Below are 19,780 nucleotides of genomic sequence, written 5' to 3'. Positions count from 1 at the left end.
GTTGCTTTGTTGTTTCATAAATGGCCGGCTGTCTGCAAGGAGTATAAATCCTTCCCTTCCCCCCCACCACCCAGTCAGAACCGGAAGAAGCTTCTGGGGTGAGAAGCGAAACGTCTTCAAAGAAAAACAAGGAAGTCTCTCGAATTAAGCACCTTTGGGACAAACCTGACCTGCATGGCTGAGGATCCCCCCCCCCCGCCCCGCCTCGCTTTGTAAAGCACATCCTTGCTATGGGTTGCCAAGTCAAGAAGTGCCAGCTTTTGTGAGTCCCTCTTCGCTGGACGGAGGGGTGTGTGGGTGTGTGTGTGTGCATTGCTGATTAGCGGCCGTGTTTTCAATAACCCTCTGCAGTACAGTTTTGTCCTCGGTCTGCGAGAGTTCGTTTAGTGACTGTTCGAAGTTTTACAACATTACTGGAAAAAAAAGTGACTTACCACCGTTTTTCGCACTTCACAACAGTTGCAGCATCCCTGGGGTGGGGTGGGGGAGTGTTCACGTGATCAGAATTCAGACACCGGGCAATTGGTTCATAGTTACGACGGTCGCAGCGTCCCCGGAGGTCACGTGATCAAAATTCAGACGCCAGGCGATTGATTCATAGTTACGACGGTCGCAGCATCCCCTGGGGTCACATGATCAAAATTCAGACGCGCCGGGCGACTGGTTCATAGTTATGACGGTTGCCGCGTCTCCAGGGGTCACGTGATCCCCTTTTGCCAACTTCCGACAAGCCAAGTCCATGGGGAAACGACATTCACTTACCCATCACGTTACTTAACAACTTAATAACTGCAGAGATTCCCTTCACAGCGGGGGCGAGAAAGGTGGTAAAATGAGGCAGAACTCACTTAACCTATGTCTCGTTTAGTGACATAAATTTTGGACACAAGCCGAGGACTGCCTGTATCGGGACGTTGCTACGGCTTCCGACTGCGTCCTGCTCTCTCTCCGGTGGGTGGGGATTGAGCCTAAGGGGCTGGGAAAGATTCTACAGGCTGCATTTTTGGGGTGAGGGGGGGCATCCTTAGCAGGGCCCTGCCTTTGCGGGTTGGGACAAACTTAATTTCTTACCAAAAGAATAAAATGTGTGGAGTTGCACTGGGTGGGGGGGGTGTCCTTGCCGCTCTCTGAGCTTCTTGGTTTTCGTACAAACATTCCTGTAGCTTCAGCACCTATCCTTTCATCTCTGTTAGTGAGAATTAAGTCCAATATGGCTGGTCCCCTAGTTCAGGGGTCCCCAACCCCTCCCCGGGCCGTGGACCAGCACCGGGCCGTGGCATGCCAGCAACCAGTCCGCACAAACAAGAAAAGCCCCATCCGGGGGATGCAGGCAGCACACAAAATCACGCACCCTCCGGTCCTTGGAAAAACCTCTCTCCACGGAACCGGTCCCTGGGACCCCAAAGGTTGGGGACCACTGCCCTAGTTCCCTTCTCTACTTTTGGGGAGACAAAGTTGTCTCCTAGGTTTGTCAGTCACCTGTTTGATCTTCCACTTGGTGCAGAGTTTGTCTCCCAGTTGACATCAGGGTAATTAAAGTGCCCCGTTGCCATTTTAAACTTTTTAAAACTTTGGGCTACTAATTATTATTTAATCTTATTTTAATTCTATTTTAACTCTTATTTTGTCTTTTAACTTTGCCCTGTAAACCGCCCTGAGTCCTTCGGGAATAGGGCGGTATATAAAACTAACTAAATAAATAAATAAATAAATAAATAAATAAATAAATAAATAAATAAATAAATTGTGGCATGCTTCCTACAGACCTTAGTTATCTGACTAGCCAAAAGTGTGTCTTATTTCCTCTGGTTGGGTGGCCTATGTAGAGTATAACACCTGTGTCATTTCTTCCCCCCCACCCACTTTGATACTGACCCCAATGCATTCAAGGCAGTTGTCCTCATTGTTGTGCTCTATTTCTGTAGAGATGTAGTTATTTCTTATTGCTCCTCTTTTATTTGGTCTGTTTCTTTTAAATAATTTTAATCCCTCTCGCCGTGTCTTCCATTGGTGGGTTTCATCCCACCAAGTTTCCGTAATGGCAACAATATCGTATCCGCCCTCATTTACCTGAGTTTCTCATTCACCCTCTTTGTGGCTCATGCTCTGTGCATTGAGGTATAGACATTTGAGTGACCCTGTGTTTACTTTCTACACCAGGGGTCCCCAACCCGCGGTCCGTCAACCGGTACCGGGCTGCGGCATGCCAGCAACCGGTTCCGCACAAACAAGCAAACCCTTCTCCGTGGGATGCAGGCAACACACAAAACCACGCACACCCTCCAGTGCGTGGAAAAACCTCTCTCCACGGAACCGGTCCCCAGTGCCCAAAAGGTTGGGGACCTCTGCTCTACACACAACTTGTGGGGTGCCTGAGTTCCCCTATTTCCTTACCGCCTGTTTGATTAGTGCACTTGGTGTGGCGCTCGCTATCCAAAGCTTGATTTTGCTTGACAGCTAGGTTGATATTCTTCCCCGCACAAACATCTGCGTTACATCTACGTTACGTGTCCGATCAAAATCCGGACGCTCGGCTCATATTTATGACGGTCGCGACGTCCCCCCCCCGAGGTCACCCGATCCGCTTTTCGCGACTTTCCGATAAGCGAAGCCAGATTCACTTTTAACAACCGTGCTCCTAACTTAAACCCCTGCGCTGATTCACTTAACAATTTTGGCAAGAAGCTGGGGCAAAGCTCACTTAACCAGTCTCACTTAGCGACCGAAATTTGGGGCTCGGTTCTGGTCATAAGCCAAGGACTCCCTGCACAGTTCAAGACATTTCCCAGCTGGCTGGCCTGGGGAACTGAAGTCCACGGAGTTGCGAGGTTGAAAAACGCAGCCTCCGGCCTATAAATATCTTTTAGGTGTTCTATATTTGCACAACCGAGGTTCTCCCTTCAATTCTGGTCAAGACGCACTCCCTCCGCCGGTGTTCTTCTCCACGACCATCACTTCCTTCGGAGTGTGGGTGCGTGGGTGTGTCTTGAAGCCTTTTTCCCCAGTCTTGGACCCAGCTTCCGAGAACGGTTGCCTCTTGGCTCTCCACATTGCTTATCCGGAGCTGCTTTTCCTGCCCCTTGGCATCGCCCGGGCTCCACATGACCCCGCCGGGTGCCAAAAGCGTAGCTGTGTTGTGTGTTCACTGCAGGGTGTCGCCGAAAGGAAAAACATCGAGCCGGAGTCGTGCGGTGCCCAAGACCCCAGATGCTCCAGCAAAGCAATGTGCTGGCAGAGGAAGGATGTGGCTTTTTTTAGCGTAGCTGGCATTGTCGGTCGTCAGCCAGCAGAGTTGCTGACTGGTTCTCACATCTCCTCGGATCCTCAACTCTGCTCTCTGGGCCAAGGGGGTAAAGCCCCCCCCCCAGCCCACCATATGGCCGAAGGACGGTCGCATCTGCCTCTCCCGTCCGGGCAAGGTGTGACGTGCGTTACGGAGCGCCGGCAACCGGGCCTGCAGGTAAGAGCCGGGTGTCTCCCGTTTGGCAATGCCCACCCAGCCGCCTGGCAGCGGGGCTCGATTTAGCTCGGAGATCGGGTTTCCCCCTGGAAGGGGAATGAGGAGGGGCTGCCCAACCAGCCCCCCCCAACCCCCCCCACGGAAAGAGCAGAAAGGTTAAAGGGTGTCCTGATCCGGCTGTGACGGCAACGTAGCCAGGGGAACCGGCATGCTTGAGTCCCCGCCAGCTGCCCCAGGACGGGACGCGGGCTCTGCTTTCCCTGCAGCCGGGTTGGATGCCCTGCGTGCAAAAGGTCTGCAAGAGGCAGAGGGTGATGCAAGCTTTGGCCTTCCAACTTGATGATTACTATTATTATTATTCCTTCAGGGCAAGTTCCAACCATCATCCTTGCAGAGAGCAAAAGCACACAACAGGCAGTCCTCAACTTACCGACCACAATGGAGCCCCCAATTTCTGTTCCTAGGCAAGACGGTTAAAGTGGATTTTGCCCCATTTGACGACCTTTGTTACTAAGCTGTTGGGTGACTCACTCAGTGACCTGGTCGCTCAGCGAGTCTGGCCTCCCCATTGACTTCGCTTGTCAGAAGGTCACAAAAGGGGATCCCGTGGCAGCCGTCATAAATACGAGCCCCTTGCCCAGCATCTGAATTTTGATTACGTGCTGCAACGGTCAGAAGTTCAATTTTGAACTGTTACTAAATGAAGCGTTGTAAGTCGAGGACTACCTATGCCCCTTTCCACCTTGGTACCTTTTTTCTCTTAAGCTCTGTTAGGCTTGTTTGTCTCCTTAGCGGTTATTTATTCATTAAATTTATATCACCGGCCGTATCCCTGTTGCAGTGACTCTGGCAGAAGAATTAAAAGTTTTTTAAAAAATGCATTTAAAATCAGGAAGGTTCAGTCGCAACTCATAAACAAGGAAGGCATTCAGTTGCCGGGGGGCTGGGGTGGGGTGGGAAAGACCGAGTGTGGCGTCCTTTTGGATCTAAAATGGTGATTATTTTGTCTGACATGGTATAGGGTTTCCTATCTGAGCAGGGGGTTGGACTAGATGACCTCCAAGGTGCCTTCCAACTCTATTATTAGTATTTATTACCTACCTATCAAAAGTACAAGGGAAAAGGGACCTCCAAGGTCCCTTCCAATTCTATTATTATTATTATTATTATTATTATTATTATTATTATTATTATTATTATTATTATTATTACTGTTGTTGTTGTTGTTGTTATTATTATTATTATTATTATTATTATTATTATTATTATTATTATTATTATTATTATCATCATCATCATCCACGGTATCAGCCTATTGGCCATACAAACTTCAATTGAAATGAATACACACACACATACATATACACATATATACATATGCATATACATATACATGTAGATATATATATATATACATGCATTACATATATATATATATATATATATATATATATATATATATATATATATATATATATATATATATATATATATATATATATATATATATATATATATATATATATATATATATATATACATATACATATCTTATGAGCACAATTGAGCCCAAATTTTCTGTTGCTACGCGTGACGGTTGTTAAGCGAGCTTTGCCTCATTTTACGACATTTCTTGCCACAGTCATTACGTGAATCACTGCAGCTGTTAAGATGGCCGAATCTGGCTTCCCCCATTGACTTAGCTTGTCAGAAGTTCGCAAAAGGGGAACCGTCGCATTTATGCGACCGTCATAAATATGAGTCAGTGGCCAAGTCAACGGAAGGCATGATATTTCAGAGCTGTTTTTCTCCTTCCTTTTCTTCTGGAAAGACTTAAAAAACCCTCTTTGGGGAAGGAGAGGGAATTTCCAAGGGTCATTAAATGAATCACACAGCTGTTAAGCGAATCTGGCTTCCCCCATTGACTTGGCTTGTCAGAAGGTCGCAAAAGGGGACCGTCGTAAATATGAGTCAGTTGCCAAGCATCCAAATTTTAACCACGTGACTACGTGGGTGCTGTGAAGGTCGTAGCTCTGAAAAACGCTCCGGAGTCACTTTTTTCCACGCCCTTGAGACTTCGAAACGGTCACGGAATGAGAAGTTGTACGTTGAAGAGAACCTGCCTTGGATCTCCTGCTTGAAGAGGGGGTTGGACTAGAAGACCTCCAGGGTCCCTTTCAGCCCTATGATTCTATGTTCTATCATGGTCCTCCGCCCCATACAGGCACCAGCCCTCGCTGCCATCCTTGCAGGCCAAAATTGTGGTACCACCCCCCCACCCCCCCGCCTCCTTCCATTTGATGGCTGTGAAATAGCTGCTATTTTGTGCACTTCAAGCTTGGCACCGCAACCGCACTCGGATAACGGGTGCCGTTGCTTTGGCCCTCGGAAAGCCCTGCTAATTAGACAATAGGCCTTCGTTGCCGTTTCCCCGGCTGCCACCCGGATCTATCTGATTAAAGCTAATGAGACACATGGCACCAGGCACGGGTGTTAACTCACTGCTATGTCGCACACCACAACTTTGAACCGTTCCTTGATTTCTCAGCTGGCTGGGAAAAGATGTCAGATGGTTTTTGTCGCCAAGAAAGCAACGTGGCCCCGGGAATCCCCGTGGAATAAAACACCCCCGGAACCGGGAGGCAAAGTGGGGTGAAATTCGCACGAGGAGCTTCAGATTTTCCACCCTTGTGTTTTTTTTTAAAAAAAATGTTATTTTCCGTGCTTGATCTCTGCAAAGGAAAATCCCAACTCTTGCATTTTGTCCTGCTTGGGGGGAAAAAAGATGCAAATTGTATTTATTTAACTGATTTTGTTTGCTTAATCTATTGGCTGCCCATCTCACCACATCAAATCAACTCTGGGCGGCTTACGATAATTAGAGTTTATCCATCTGAGCTTCTCTTTTATTTATTTATTTCCCCCCCCCCTCCAAAAAAAGGCTGGATTTGAATAAACATAGCGATCGTATCTTGGGTAACTTTATACAGTTCGATGAAAGGAAGAAGGAAGGTTGCCATACTTTGGGGAATATGGAATGAAGGTCACAGCGGTAGGGGGTGCATAGACGGTTTGGGGTAGTGGTGAAGGCGCTGGCCTAAGAACCAGGCGATGGTGAGTTCTAGTCCAGCCTTAAGCATCAAAGTCAGCTGGATGACTTTGGGCCTATCACCAGGAGACGGTGAATTTTAGTCCCACCTAAAGCGTGAAAGCCAACTGGGTGACTTTGTGCCAATCACCAGGAGACGGTGAGTTATAGTCCCGCCTTAGGCATGAAAGCCAGCAGGGTGTCCTTGGGCCAATCACCAGGAGACGGTGAGTTCTAGTCCCGCCTTAGGCATGAAAGCCAGCTGGGTGTCCTTGGGCCAATCACCAGGAGACGGTGAGTTCTAGTCCCGCCTTAGGCATGAAAGCCGCCTGGGTGTCCTTGGGCCAATCACCAGGAGACGGTGAGTTCTAGTCCCGCCTTAGGCATGAAAGCCAGCTGGGTGTCCTTGGGCCAATCACCAGGAGACGGTGAGTTCTAGTCCCGCCTTAGCCATGAAAGCCGCCTGGGTGTCCTTGGGCCAATCACCAGGAGACAGTGAGTTCTAGTCCCGCCTTAGCCATGAAAGCCGCCTGGGTGTCCTTGTGCCAATCACCAGGAGACGGTGAGTTCTAGTCCCGCCTTAGCCATGAAAGCCGCCTGGGTGTCCTTGTGCCAATCACCAGGAGACGGTGAGTTCCAGCCCTGCTTTATGCAATAAAGCTGCCTGGGTGACTTTGGGCCAATCACCAGGAAACAGTGAGTTCTAGTCCCATCTAAAGCAGGAAAGCCAACTGGGTGTCTTTGGGCCAATCACCAGGAGACAGTGAGTTCTAGTCCTGCTTTATGTATGAAAGCCGGCTGGGTGACTTTGGGCCAGCCACTTTGTCTGAGCCCAACCCACCTCACAGGGTAAAATAGAAGGAGGAAAGAGTATTAGGTATTTTTGCCGCCTTGAGTTTATTTATAAACTTTCCTTCGGGAAAGGGCGGTATATAAATCTAATAAAATAAAATAAATAAATAAATAAAAATCAAATAAAACGTCAAACAAATAGGCGGCATTGATATATTACTAATTATGGCCAAAGTTAACAGACCAAAGTTAAGCCAAGTGAATTTCTATGACCTGTGGGCCCTACTTTGCAGGGATGTTGTTGTTGTGGAAAAAAAATAGGAGACACAAATATATATATATATATCCTGCCATTGGTTCACCAGTGGCAGGATATATATTTAATAAATAATGATACTAACTTTTGGGGGGCATTTCTGCCCACTCACTTTGGAATCTGGGACCGAGCTGACGGAGAAACTCTGCTAGGGGCTGATCCCCTAAAATGCACAGCTGGTGGGCGGGACCACGGCTGCGTCATTCACAGCCCAGCTGTCTTTCAGCGACCTGATTTGCTTTGGGGCATTATCTCCAGAGGAAATGTGGCAACTCTCGAACCCAGCTCGTTGTTGTTGTTGTTGTTGTTATTATTATTATTAGGATGCCTTGTGTCTGTCCCTCCTCAGTCATTCTGCAGCAAATTCTGGAAAACAATTGCTGGCTTTTTTCTTCTCAAAAGCTCGTGAAGAAACCATGTGCCTTCCGGGTGGAGTTAACGCATTAAAAATAGCAAAATAAAAAAAAAATACCCCAAACCATTGGCTGCAATTTATTCCCCCTGCGAGCAAAACAGCGAAATGATCAAAATAAAACAAACAGCTGCAGCCTCTTTAAATGTGACAAATAAACATCTTGCAAAGCCACGAAAAGCATCTGCAGGCGTATTTACGACATTCCCCATTGGCTCCCCTGCTTCCTTCTGGTTTTCAGACACCAGGAAAAATTGACACACACTTTTCCTTCTAGCACTGATGACGTTCACTAGTTGGGTCATGAAACGTCTGCAAGAAAACAACCAAGCTCAGAGAGCATCAAGGACCCCAAAGTTCTCTTCCTCCTCCTCCTCTCTGCAAACCCCCCTCCCTTCTAGCACTGATGATGTTCCCTAGTTGGGTCATGAAATGTCTGCAAAAAAACAGAGTACGAAGAAGCCCATAGTCTTCGTCGTCGTCGTCATCCTCCTCCTCCTCCTCCACACATCCCACTCCCTTCTAGCACTGATGATGTGCCCTAGTTGGGTCATGAAACATCTGCAAGAAAACAACCAAGTTCAAAGAGCACCAAGGACCATGCAGTTGTCCTCCTCCTCCTCCTCCCTTTTAGCACTGATGATGTTCCCTAGTTGGGTCATGAAACGTCTGCAAGAAAACCACCAGCTCAGAGAGCATCAGGACCCCACAGTTATCTTCCTCCTCTTCCTGCTCCTCCTCCTCCTCCTCCTCCTGGTATTGACTCCTAGCGACCTCATAGATAGGCGTTCTCCATCACAATGTCTCCCTAACCTGGTCCTTCAGGTCTTCCAACAGTAACCCCGCCACCACTGTATCTGAGTCCGCCTCCTTATTGATGGTCATCCATTTTTCTCTTCCCTTCCACCTTTCCCAGCGTTGTAGACTTCTCCAGAGGTCAAGGTCTTCGTGCTGATTGACTGATGTTCCATCAGTTCATTGTTGAGTCTCGGTGACTACATAGATAGAAGATATCCAGGATATTCTCCAGGATGAACTGTGCCCTACCTGTTCCACCATCGGAACACCAGATCTTCCAGCGATGGCCTCACCACCGCTGAACTTGAGTCCATCCACCTTGGTGCTGGTCATCTTTTGGTCCATGTCTTTCAGGGATCAAGAAGTCCACCCACGCTACTTTCTTTCCCACAAGGAGCTCCATCTTCACCGCAGAATCTGGCTTTTTCCTACAAACAGCACTGATTTGGGGGGAAAGTAAGGAAAGAGATTGAAGGACCCGTTGGCCAAATGTTTGGAACACCAATGGGGAAGCTTCACTAGTATAGATTATCTTGCGTGGTACCCGGCTACTGCCTCGTGCGAGGTTTCTCAGTGTTTCTCAACCTTGGCAACTTGAAGGTAAGTGGACTTCAACTCCCAGAATTCTAAGAGTTCAAGTCCACTTACCGGAAAGTCGCCAAGGTTGAGAAATGCTGATTTGGCTGGGGAATTCTGGGAGATGAAGTCCACCCATCTTAAACTATGCCAGCTGGGGAATTCTGGGAGTTGAAGTCCACCCATCTTAAACTATGCCAGCTGGGGAATTCTGGGGGTTGAAGTCCACCCATCTTAAACTATGCCAGCTGGGGAATTCTGGGGTTTAAGGTCCACCCATCTTAAACTATGCCAGCTGGGGAATTCTGGGGGTTGAAGTCCACCCATCTTAAACTATGCCAGCTGGGGAATTCTGGGGGTTGAAGTCCACCCATCTTAAACTATGCCAGCTGGGGAATTCTGGGGGTTGAAGTCCACCCATCTTAAACTATGCCAGCTGGGGAATTCTGGGAGTTAAAATCACACTTCTTAAAGTTGCCAGGGTTGAAAAATACTGGTCTAGCTGTGGAATTCTGGGAGTTGAAGTCCATGTATCTTAAAACATGATGGTTGGGGAATTCTGGGAGTTGAAGTCCACCCATCTTAAACTATGCCAGCTGGGAAATTCTGGGAGTTGAAGTCCACCCATCTTAAACTATGCTGGCTGGGGAATTCTGGGAGTTCTATCTTAAAACATGACGGCTGGGGAATTCTGGGAGTTCTATCTTAAAACATGACGGCTGGGGAATCCTGGGAGTTGAAGTCCACACCTCTTAAAAGTTGCCAAGGTTGAAAAACATTGGCCTAACCGATCCACTCTCCTATCCTTTTCCTTCCTGCTCTCCAGACCCATATTCCCTGCCAACATGGCACCATCCTGCCCGTTTAAAAGAGAAGCAATCTCACGCCGCTCGCCTGGCTGAAACCCAAGGCCACCTGGGAGGTCTGGGGTCTGATCTGAGCCCTGAAGTAACCCCCCCCCTGCCTGCTCACCTCCCTTGAAAATTCTGAAGGGCTGTTGCCGCCACCACTAGTGGCGGAAAATCCGGCCTGACGGGCCTGGAGAGTTCATTGGGGAGAGTGCGTCATTTTCTGCTCTCTTGTTTGCTGAAATTCTCCTCCCGTCCAGCCTGGGAGCAGGCAGCAGGCAGCAGAATGGACTGTCCTTTGAACCGGGGCCAGCAAGAACAGGTGGCCCCAGAGACAGAGAGCGGCAGCAAGCTCATAATTCTGCCCAGCGCCTTGGGTAAAAGAGACTCCCCTCTCCCTGCCCTTAATCCGGCTCTGTTACACGGGGTGTAGAAGGGGACGCAGCGGAAGACCCTCGCCGACCGCGACGGCGGCGTCTGCTGCTCGGTGGCCTTGGCCAGAGGTGGCGAGAGGGCCGCACGGAGGGCTCAGCACATTCCCGCTCTCGGCCTCTTGGTGAGTTCCTTGCAGGGCTCCTGACTCAGGGTTACCTGCCCAGGTCAACTCCAGTTGAGGTGGCCTCCACGAGCTGGTTTTTTTGGGGGGTGGGTGGGTGGGTTCCCCAAAGAGAAGCCCACGGCAGCCTTTTCTTGCTCAAATCTAGTTGACGTGGACAGGCAAGTCTTCGGGGTCCCCCTGCACAGGTTTGCTGTGGGCTGCTCTGCCCAAAACATCTCCAGAAGCTGCTGGAGATCTTCAACCAACAGCGGTTGGGCAAGGTGAGATCAAGCCAGGGTTGGCTCAGTTGAAGCCAGCCGTGGGGGAGTCTTTCCTTCAACCTTCATTTTGTGTCTCGTGAGGTTTTCTAGAGGGGATCATGGCTAGGGAGAACACAAGGCCCCCTCATGGGGGTCTCGGTGGCGCCTTCTGGCCAGCTTCTGGTCCAACCTCGTTGCCAGCACCTGGAAGCTGGAGGTTGCCCACTTTTTTTAAAACTCAGCCGCTCTGACCCGGCGCTAAGCTGCACCTCTCCGGATTTTCTCGATGGCTGGATATATCCGCCATCAAGTTGGCGGCAGCTCCGAGCGACGACAACTATGAATGTTCTCTGTGCTGGGATCCTTCTAGGGCGCATTACAAAGTTTTGGAAAAGTAGAATCTTCTCTGCGGATGCGGGCAGAGGTCTCAGGGACTGGATCGTCTTACTTTTCTGGCGTGCGGCGTGGCTTCCTGTGCCACGGAACGATTCCAAACTAGCGAAAAGAGTTAGCCGATTGAAGAAGGAAGGCGGCGAAATTCGGCAGCAACCGAAGGCCAAATGCCACTTTATGCAACCAGGAGTTTTCCTAAAGTGTCTGCGCCAACAGTGGGGTAAAGCAATAGCTTAAAAGGGCAGCAGGCTGGCAAGGTGCCCTCCTGGGCCTAATTTATTGATTAACCAAGCTCAAAGGGGAAGCGAGTCCTTAATCGTCAGGGTGGCGGACGAGGGCACCGAATTATCCCCTTTTAAAAATGCCTTCGCTTCTGGTTTCCTACTAGAAGGAATGGCCAAACTATATTAAGGCAATCTCGTCGAACAATTCTACTTCTTCCCTACATGATGTCATCTCACGCTCATCCAGAATTAATCCTGGTCTAGAAACAGGCTGTAGAGAAGTGGGAATTGGAATCAAAGCAGGCGCTTGCGATATTTTGAAGGCCTTCCCCTCCCTCCCCCATGATGGTAGGGCCGGCAGTCCTCGACGTAGGACCACAATTGAGTCCCAAATGTATGTTGCTGAGTTTGGGCCCATTTTACGACTTTCCTTGCCACGTTGGCGAAGTGAATCGCTGCAGTTGCTAAGTCAGTGAGACGGTTGCTAAGTGAAACTGGCTTTGCTTGCCAAAAGGGGAATCACGTGAGCCCTCTGGGATGCTGCGACCGTCATAAATGTGTGAGCCAGCTGTCTAGCACCCAAATGTAAATCACGTGACCGTGGGGGATGCTGCAGTGCTCGGGTGAAAAATGGTCATAAGTCACTTTTTTCAGTGCCGTTGTAACTTTGAATGGTCATTAAGCGAACTGTTGTACGTTGAGGACTAGTCACCTGGAGCACCCTTCCAAACAGATTTCTCCTCTTGGGGGGCAGCAGCCCTAAAGGCTGGTGAGGCACACCTAGTGGGATAATAACAACAACAACAACAACAACAACAATAAAATATAATAATAATAACAGCAACAAACAATAACAACAACAACAACAACAACAACAACAACAATAATAATAATAATAATAATAATAATAATAATAATAATAATAATAATAATAATAATAATAATAATAATAATAATAATAATAGAGCTGGAAGGGACCTTGGAGGTCATCTAGTCCAACCCCCTGCTCAGGCAGGAGTCCCTATATCTTTTCAGACAGGTGGATGTCCAATTTCTTCTTTGAAACCTTGAGTGCTGGAGCACCCACAACGTTGCTTCCTAGTCAGCCTGCAAGCCACATGGACGGATTTTTCTAGCTTTAGAGCTTCTCCAGGAAGAAGGGAGAGGACAGAATCACAGAATGACAGACTTGGAAGGGACCTTTTTTTTTTAATTGAAAAGTTTTACAGTACATTTTTTAAAAAACAAAACCCCTCCCAACCCCCTCCCCTCTCCCCAAACCTCCCCAACCCTTCCCTCCCCTCCCCCTCCCCCCTCCCCGACTTCCCAGAGCAAAATACAGGGTATAAAAATACAAACAATCATAATCTACCATATGCAAACAACAATAAAATATTAAATTCTATCACACTTTAACTCTTATCAAAATAACTACAAGTAATTTATATATCACATAAATCCAATACTTATTCAAATGCTAGGTGAAACTTTTTAGTCCCATATTTATTTTGGATGTAATCAATCCATCTTCTCCACTCCACAATATATCTCTGTTGCGACTGGTCTTTCAAGTACGCTGAAATCTTTGCCATTTCCGCCAAGTTGGAGATTTTTAAAGTCCATTCTTCTATAGTCGGCAGTTCTTCCTTCTTCCAATATTGCGCCACTAAAAGTCTCGCTGCCGTAATTAAATTCAACATCAACTTAGTGTCCACAACGGTAGTATCTGTAATAATGCCCAGTAAAAACAATTGCAGACAAAACTTTATCCTTTTCTTGAATATCTTTTGCATATTCCACCAAATTTTAATCCAGAAAGCTTTAACCTTTTTACAGGTCCACCATATATGAAAATACGTTGCATCCTCACAGCCACACCTCCAACATTTGGGCTGGCAGTTCGGATACATACTTGCTAATTTTTTAGGATCTAAGTGCCACCTATAAAACATTTTATAAAAGTTCTCTCTTAAATTTTGGGCCTGTGTAAATTTTACATTTCTCACCCAGATCTTTTCCCAAGTATCCTTGGGAAAGTAGACTTGGAAGGGACCTTGGAGGTCTTCTAGTCCAACCCCCCTGCTCAAGCAGGAAAGCCTATATTATGTCAGACAAATGGCTTTTCTTAAACACCTTCAGTGATGGAGCATCCACAACTTCAGGATGGAAGCCATCTGACCAGTGGGTGGGATTCAGCCAGTTTGCACCAGTTTGGTAGCTATTTTTTTGTTGCCCAGGCCCAGAATGGACTTCCGGAAGCGGCATCCACACAGAGAACCGGTTGTTCACTTATTTGAATCCCACCACTGCATCCGACTGATTAATTGTTCCGTCGGGAAGTTTCTCCTTAGTTCCAGATTGATTCTCTCCTTGGTTAGTTTCCATTCGTTATTTCTCGTTCTGCCTTCAGGTCTTTTGGAGAATAGGTTGACCACCCCCCACCCCCACCCCACTTCTCTGTGACAGCTCCTCAGATATTGGAAGCCTGCTTCTTTTTACAACGGTATCCCGAGGGACACAGTGTGCTTGAAGAAAACATTAAGAACAAGCTGGCACATCAACCTGTTAGCACTTCTTAAGATTTAAGTTGGCCACTATTTTCTCTCTTGGAAAGCCGCGCCTGGGTTGAAGCCCACGGGGCAACTCGGGTGGCCAATGAGACCCAATCTCATTTTTTATATTGCAGGAAATTCCCCGGGGAACACGCTCATAGATCTTCAGCGCCTCAGCAGTTTTCCTGGAGGTGCAGAATACAGAATAACAGCGTGGGAAGGGACCTTGGAGGTCTTCTAGTCCAACCCCCTGCTCATCCAGAGGATGGAGAAGGACGGAGAAACCAGCAGTGTGCAGGATAGTGGGGGAGGGGGAGAAAATGTGCTTCCGGAAGGTCCAGCCCAGGAGAAAGAGAAGCCAACAGACCAGGGCCAAGCTGAGAAAGAAGGCAGCCCAGGTGAGTCCCAGGAAGTGAAGGACCACCCAGGTGACCACAAGGATGATCAACAGAAGCCTCTGCACATCCAGCACAGTTTCAGCTGCCCAGCGAAGGTGAACAGGTAACGTTCTTCAACCACCACATCCCTTGATTTGAGGGCCTTCTACAAATAGGCCCACCTGTACAGCGAGCAAAGCAATAGGTCCATGTTTGCAAACGGGCTGGGGTGCAGATGCCTGGGGAGAGAATCAACCGGTTGGGAGGAGTAGGGGTGTTGTTGTTTTTTTGGAAGACCAGTGACTGCCCTTGAACCAGTTTGGCAGTTTGGGTGGGTGCTACAATGGAGACGGTTCCTTGTGGGCTGCTGCTCCAGGCTGCGTGTGCTGGGATAAAGTCACGCCGGGACCTCGAGATGATCAGGAAACCATTGCAAAGTGCAGAGGAGGAAGAAGAGGAGAAAGGAGAGGGAGAGGGAGAAAGAGAAGGAAGGAAGGATGGAGACAGGAGGAGGAGGAAGAGAAAGAGGAGAAGGAGGAGGAGGAAATCAAGGAGATGGAGAAGGAGAAAGAGAAGAAAAAGGAGAAGGAAGGAAGGATGGAGACAGGAGGAGGAGGAAGAGGAAGAGGAGGAGGAGGAGGAGGAAATCAAGGAGATGGAGAAGGAGAAAGAGAAGAAAAAGGAGAAGGATGGATGGATGGAGACAGGATGAGGAGGAAATCAAGGGAGATGGAGGAGAAGGAGAAAGGAGAAAGAGAAGAAAAAGGAGAAGGAAGGAAGGATGGAGACAGGAGGAGGAGGAGCAGAAGGAAATCAAGGGAGATGGAGGAGGAGGAGAAAGGAGAAGGAGAGGGAGAAAGAGAAGGAAGGAAGATGGAGACAGGAGGAGGAGGACGAGGAGATGGAGGAGAAGGAGGAGGGGGAGAAAGAGAAGGAAGATGGAGACAGGAGGAAGAGGAGGAGAAGGAGGAGGAGAAAGGAGAAAGAAGAAAAAGGAGAAGGATGGATGGATGGAGACAGGAGGCGGAGGAAGAGGAGGAGGAATGACAAGGAGGAGAAGGAAATCAAGGAGATGGAGAAGGAGACGGAAGGAAGATGGAGACAGGAGGAGGAGGAGGAGGAAGAGGAGGATGACAAGGATGATGATGAGGAAATCAAGGGAGATGGAGGGAGGAAGAATGAGACAGGAGGAGGAGGAGGAGGAGGAGGAGAAGGATCCAGGCGAACCGTAGCTTGTGGGGAGCTTAGTCTCGTGGCCTCCTTGATGCTCTCTGAGTTGGTTGCAGAGAGGGGGGGGGTCTGAGGTGGAAGAAGAAGAGGAGGAAGAAGAGGAAGACTATGGGGTCCTTGGTACTCCCTGAACTGTCCAGGAAACCCCCCCCCCAAAGATGTGAACTGGGTCTATCTGCTATTCTCTCCTATTGGCTTCCCTTGGTGGTGGCTCATACAGGGGGTCCTCTACTTACGGACCACATCGGAGCTCGAAATTTCTATTGCTCGGCGAGACAGCGGTGAGGCGAGCTTTGCCCCCGTTTTTACGACTGTTCTTGTCACAGCGAATCAGGGCAGCTGTCCAGTTAGCCCCAGGGTTGTTAAGAGAGAATCCGGCTTCCCCTTCGATTCTGCTGGCCAGAACGGCCGCAAAACGGAGCCCCGGGGTGACCCCGGGGATGCTGCAACCGTCCGAAGCACATGCCAGTTGCCAAGCCTCCAGATTTTGATTAAAAAGTTGCAGTGAGGACTTTTAAGGGGAAGCAGATGACCTGAACTGGGCCAATTTCTAGGCGGGGCCTTATGGGGAACCCCCCCCCCCACTTCGGGGCTTTCTTCAATCCTGCTGCATTTGGGGCTGGGGTCTTTTAAAAACCTCGGCCCGAGGATCTCAGTTGAGTCTCCCTGTTTCAGCTTAGGAGATATTCCAGAAGAGACCCCGGCAGCCCCCAGCGCACAGAGTCCCGAAGAGCCGGCGGCTGGCTCTCCGTCTGCCCAAGAGCCCACGCCCGGAGAGACCCCCAAACCAGAGGAGAAGGAGGGGTCCCCTGACCAGGTCCTGGGGCCGGCAGCGGAGCCCCCCAGCCCCGCCACCCAAGAGAGTGACAGGACTTTGGCTGAAGAGTCCCTCTGCCCTGCTCCTGAGGCGGCGGGGGTCTCTCCGTCCCCCGGAAGCGAAGAGACTGCCAGCTCTGCGGAACCGGGCTCCAGCCCCTACCTCACTCCGGACTTTGGCAAGGAAGACCCCTCCCTGATCTTGGGTAAGGTCGTCAGGGGTTGCTGGCTTCAGGTCCGGCTTTGAGCAGGGCTCTGGTGGAAGGAGAAGCGTGCGTCCCTTGGCAAGTTTCTAGTCCTTAGGACGGCAGGTCCAGGTAAACCTTGACGTATGGCCGCAATTCGGACCACAGACTCCGATGCTAAGCCAGGTGGTTGTTAAAATGAGTCCTCCCGGATTTTATGTCCTCGGTCGTCGCGGCCGTTAAGCGAATCGCTTCGTGTTTAAGCGAATCACGTGGTTCTTAAGTGAATCTGACTTGGTAAAAAGTTGTAAATGGGGGATCCTGCAATCTGGGGGGGGGCAACCTTTGTAAATAGGGGTAGTCTTATGATCACAGTCGAGCCCAAAATTTCTGTCGTTAAGCGAGACAGGGGTTGGGTGCATCTTGCCCCACATTACGACCTTTCTTGCCGCAGTAAGTTAGTCACGTGGTTTCCCCGTTGGCTTTGCTTGTCAGAAAGTCACACAAATTGGGATCATATAACCCCGGGACATTCCGACTGTCCTAGATATGAATCAGTGGTCAAGCAACTGAATGTTCACCAGGGATGATGCCACGGTCATAAGTGTGAAAAATGGTCATAAGTCACTATTTTCAATGATGTTGTAACTTCAAAACGTCACTGAACGAACGGTTATAAGTCGAGGACAGCCTGGAGTTTTCAGCTGGCCTCCAAAAAGTGTCAACATGGGGCAGTCAGAAAAAAGCAATTGCAGGCCGTCCTCGATTTACGACGACAATTGAGCCCAAGATTTCTGTCATTAAGTGAGACATGCGTTAAGTGGGTTTTGCCCTGTTTTACGACCTTTCTTGCAGTTGATAAGCCAGTGACACGGTCGTTAAGTGAATCTGGCTTCCCCATTGGCTTTGCCGGTCAGAAGGTCGCAAAAGGGAATCACGGCAACCGTCGTAAGTACATGCCAGTTGCTAAGCGTCTCAATTTTTATCGCGTGACCCTGGGGATGTTGCAAAAGTCGCCACTGTCATGTCACATTTTTCAGTGCCGTTGCAACTGTGAACTTTTGTAAGTCAAGGATGGCCTGTATTATTACTGCAGTTGGTCACACAGAGGTCAGCCAGCTGTTTGGACTCGAATTTAGCATTTTTATGCCCCTATGGCAGAGGTCACCAACCTTTTCCTGCTGGCGGCCTGGAGGGAAAGTGAGCAGCTGGGAAACTTGTGCGCGCCTGTACACGGGGCCACACGCACCCACAGGGCTCCAGCGGCCCCATTTGTGTAGGTGTGTTGGCGCTAGCTGCTGTTGCTAGCCCGACACACATGCACAAATGGGCCCGGAGGGCGCTAGCACGAGTGGGGCTGAGTGCGTGCAAAGTGTGTCCGTGCACTGGCCAGCTTGTCCTGCAGCCCGGTGGCCGGTGGGCCGTGGCCCATAAGTTGGGGACCCCTGCCCTATTGAGTCCTTCTCGAGGACCCGGGATAATGAGACGTGGATTGTTTGATGGTGTTAGCGGTCTCGTTGCAGGATGTCAGCTGTTCCGAGTCAAACTGCCTTTTGCAATTGACCGATGGGGATTGTGGCAATGCCGAGGGTGTCCAAGTGGTGGTCCAGATATTTTGGGATTTCCCCCGAGGCTCCTATTACTATTGGGACCTCTTTTGCTTTCCTTTGCCACACTTCTAGTTGCAGATCTTTGTATTTTATGATTTTTTTTTCTCTTCTATTCTGCTGTTTCCAGGTTCTGCCACGTCCGCTATTCAGACTATTTATTTATTTATTTTGCCTTTTTTTATTGACAATTGTTAAGTCTGGGTTGTTTTGTGACGGGTGCCTCTCTGTTTGCGTTCTAAAGTCCCGGAGCAATTTAGCTTCTTCATTTCCTAGGATTTTCTCTATTTTGTGGTCCCACCAGTCCTTGCTTGCAGGCAACTGGTGTTTCTTGCAGAAACCGTTGTGGCTACTTTGTCGTGCCGTTGTTTGCAGTCAGTCTGGGCGATCTCCTTGCAGCAGTTGTTGGTCCACTGTTTCTTCAGCTTCTTTGCAGAGACAACATTTGCTGTTCTTCTCCATTCTGGCTTTGGATGCATTTCTTCTTAAAGCTTGGTCTTGTGCAGAAATACAAATATGTAGTCCACACATATAAATATATACAGCCTATTATACTTCAGAATAGTACAGGTAGTCCTCGACTTACAACAGTTGATTTAGTGACCATCCAAAGTTACAACGGCCCTGAAAAAAGGGACTTCTGACCATTTTTTCACACGGCTGTTGCAGCAGCCCAAAGGTCCTGTGATTAAAATTCAGAACTTGGCAACTGACTCATAGTCATGACAGTCGCAGCGTCCTTCCCCCGGGGTCATGTGATCCCCTTTTGCAACCTCCTGGCCAGCAAAGTCAATGGGGAAAGCCAGATTCACTTAACGACGTAAGTTAACAGTTGCAGTGATTCACTTCGCCACTGCGGCGAGACAGGTCTTAAAACGGGACAAAATTCACTTAGCAACCATCTCACTCAGCAAGAGAAATTTGGGTCATAAGTCGAGGACTACCTGTTAGAGAAACATGAGGGTCTTGAGCCCCCGATGTGAGGTTGGCCCCAACCCTCCTACCTTTTTGGAAGGGCCTGAAGACCCTCCAGTGGGGGTGTCAACGCTGCCAACATCGGATGTTCTTGCTTTGACAACAGATGAAAATGCAGCCATTTTTCTCTTTCGCTTTTAGAGTTCGTTGATGCTGGGAGGGGGCGGGATGTGGATGAGAGTCCAGCTAGACATAACAACACTAAACCTGGCGTGAGAATCAAGGTTACTGAGCCCAGCGCTGATAAAGAATTGGCAGGCAGGAGAGCTGGGGAGAAAGCCCGCGCTTCGAGCTAATTGGGGAATGTGATTTATGACTGTTAATTGGAGGAGG

General features: G+C 49.0%; 1 protein-coding gene across 3 annotated transcripts in view; it reads left to right on the top strand.

Annotated features, from left to right (window-relative positions):
• Positions 1-3,304: 3,304 nt before the first annotated feature.
• MYLK2 (myosin light chain kinase 2) overlaps positions 3,305-19,780 on the top strand; it is a gene marked incomplete at its 3' end in the record, with an annotated part of 39,030 nt that continues 22,554 nt past the window's right edge. The window contains exons 1-3 of one of the 3 annotated variants that reach the window (XM_081323780.1): positions 3,305-3,460; positions 14,392-14,758; positions 16,540-16,886. In XM_081323780.1, the coding sequence (XP_081179906.1) occupies positions 14,523-14,758; positions 16,540-16,886 (583 nt within the window). In that variant the 5' untranslated portion in view covers positions 3,305-3,460; positions 14,392-14,522. Of the gene's footprint in view, positions 3,461-10,685; positions 10,847-11,008; positions 11,110-14,391; positions 14,759-16,539; positions 16,887-19,780 lie in introns of those variants that run through there. The other 2 variants (XM_081323779.1, XM_081323781.1) reach the window with 2 other exon arrangements.

Source organism: Vipera berus, assembly GCF_964194415.1.
Source record: "Vipera berus genome assembly, chromosome: 3".
In the NCBI taxonomy this organism is placed as follows: Eukaryota; Metazoa; Chordata; class Lepidosauria; order Squamata; family Viperidae; genus Vipera; species Vipera berus.
This window is presented reverse-complemented; position numbering and strand designations above follow the sequence as displayed.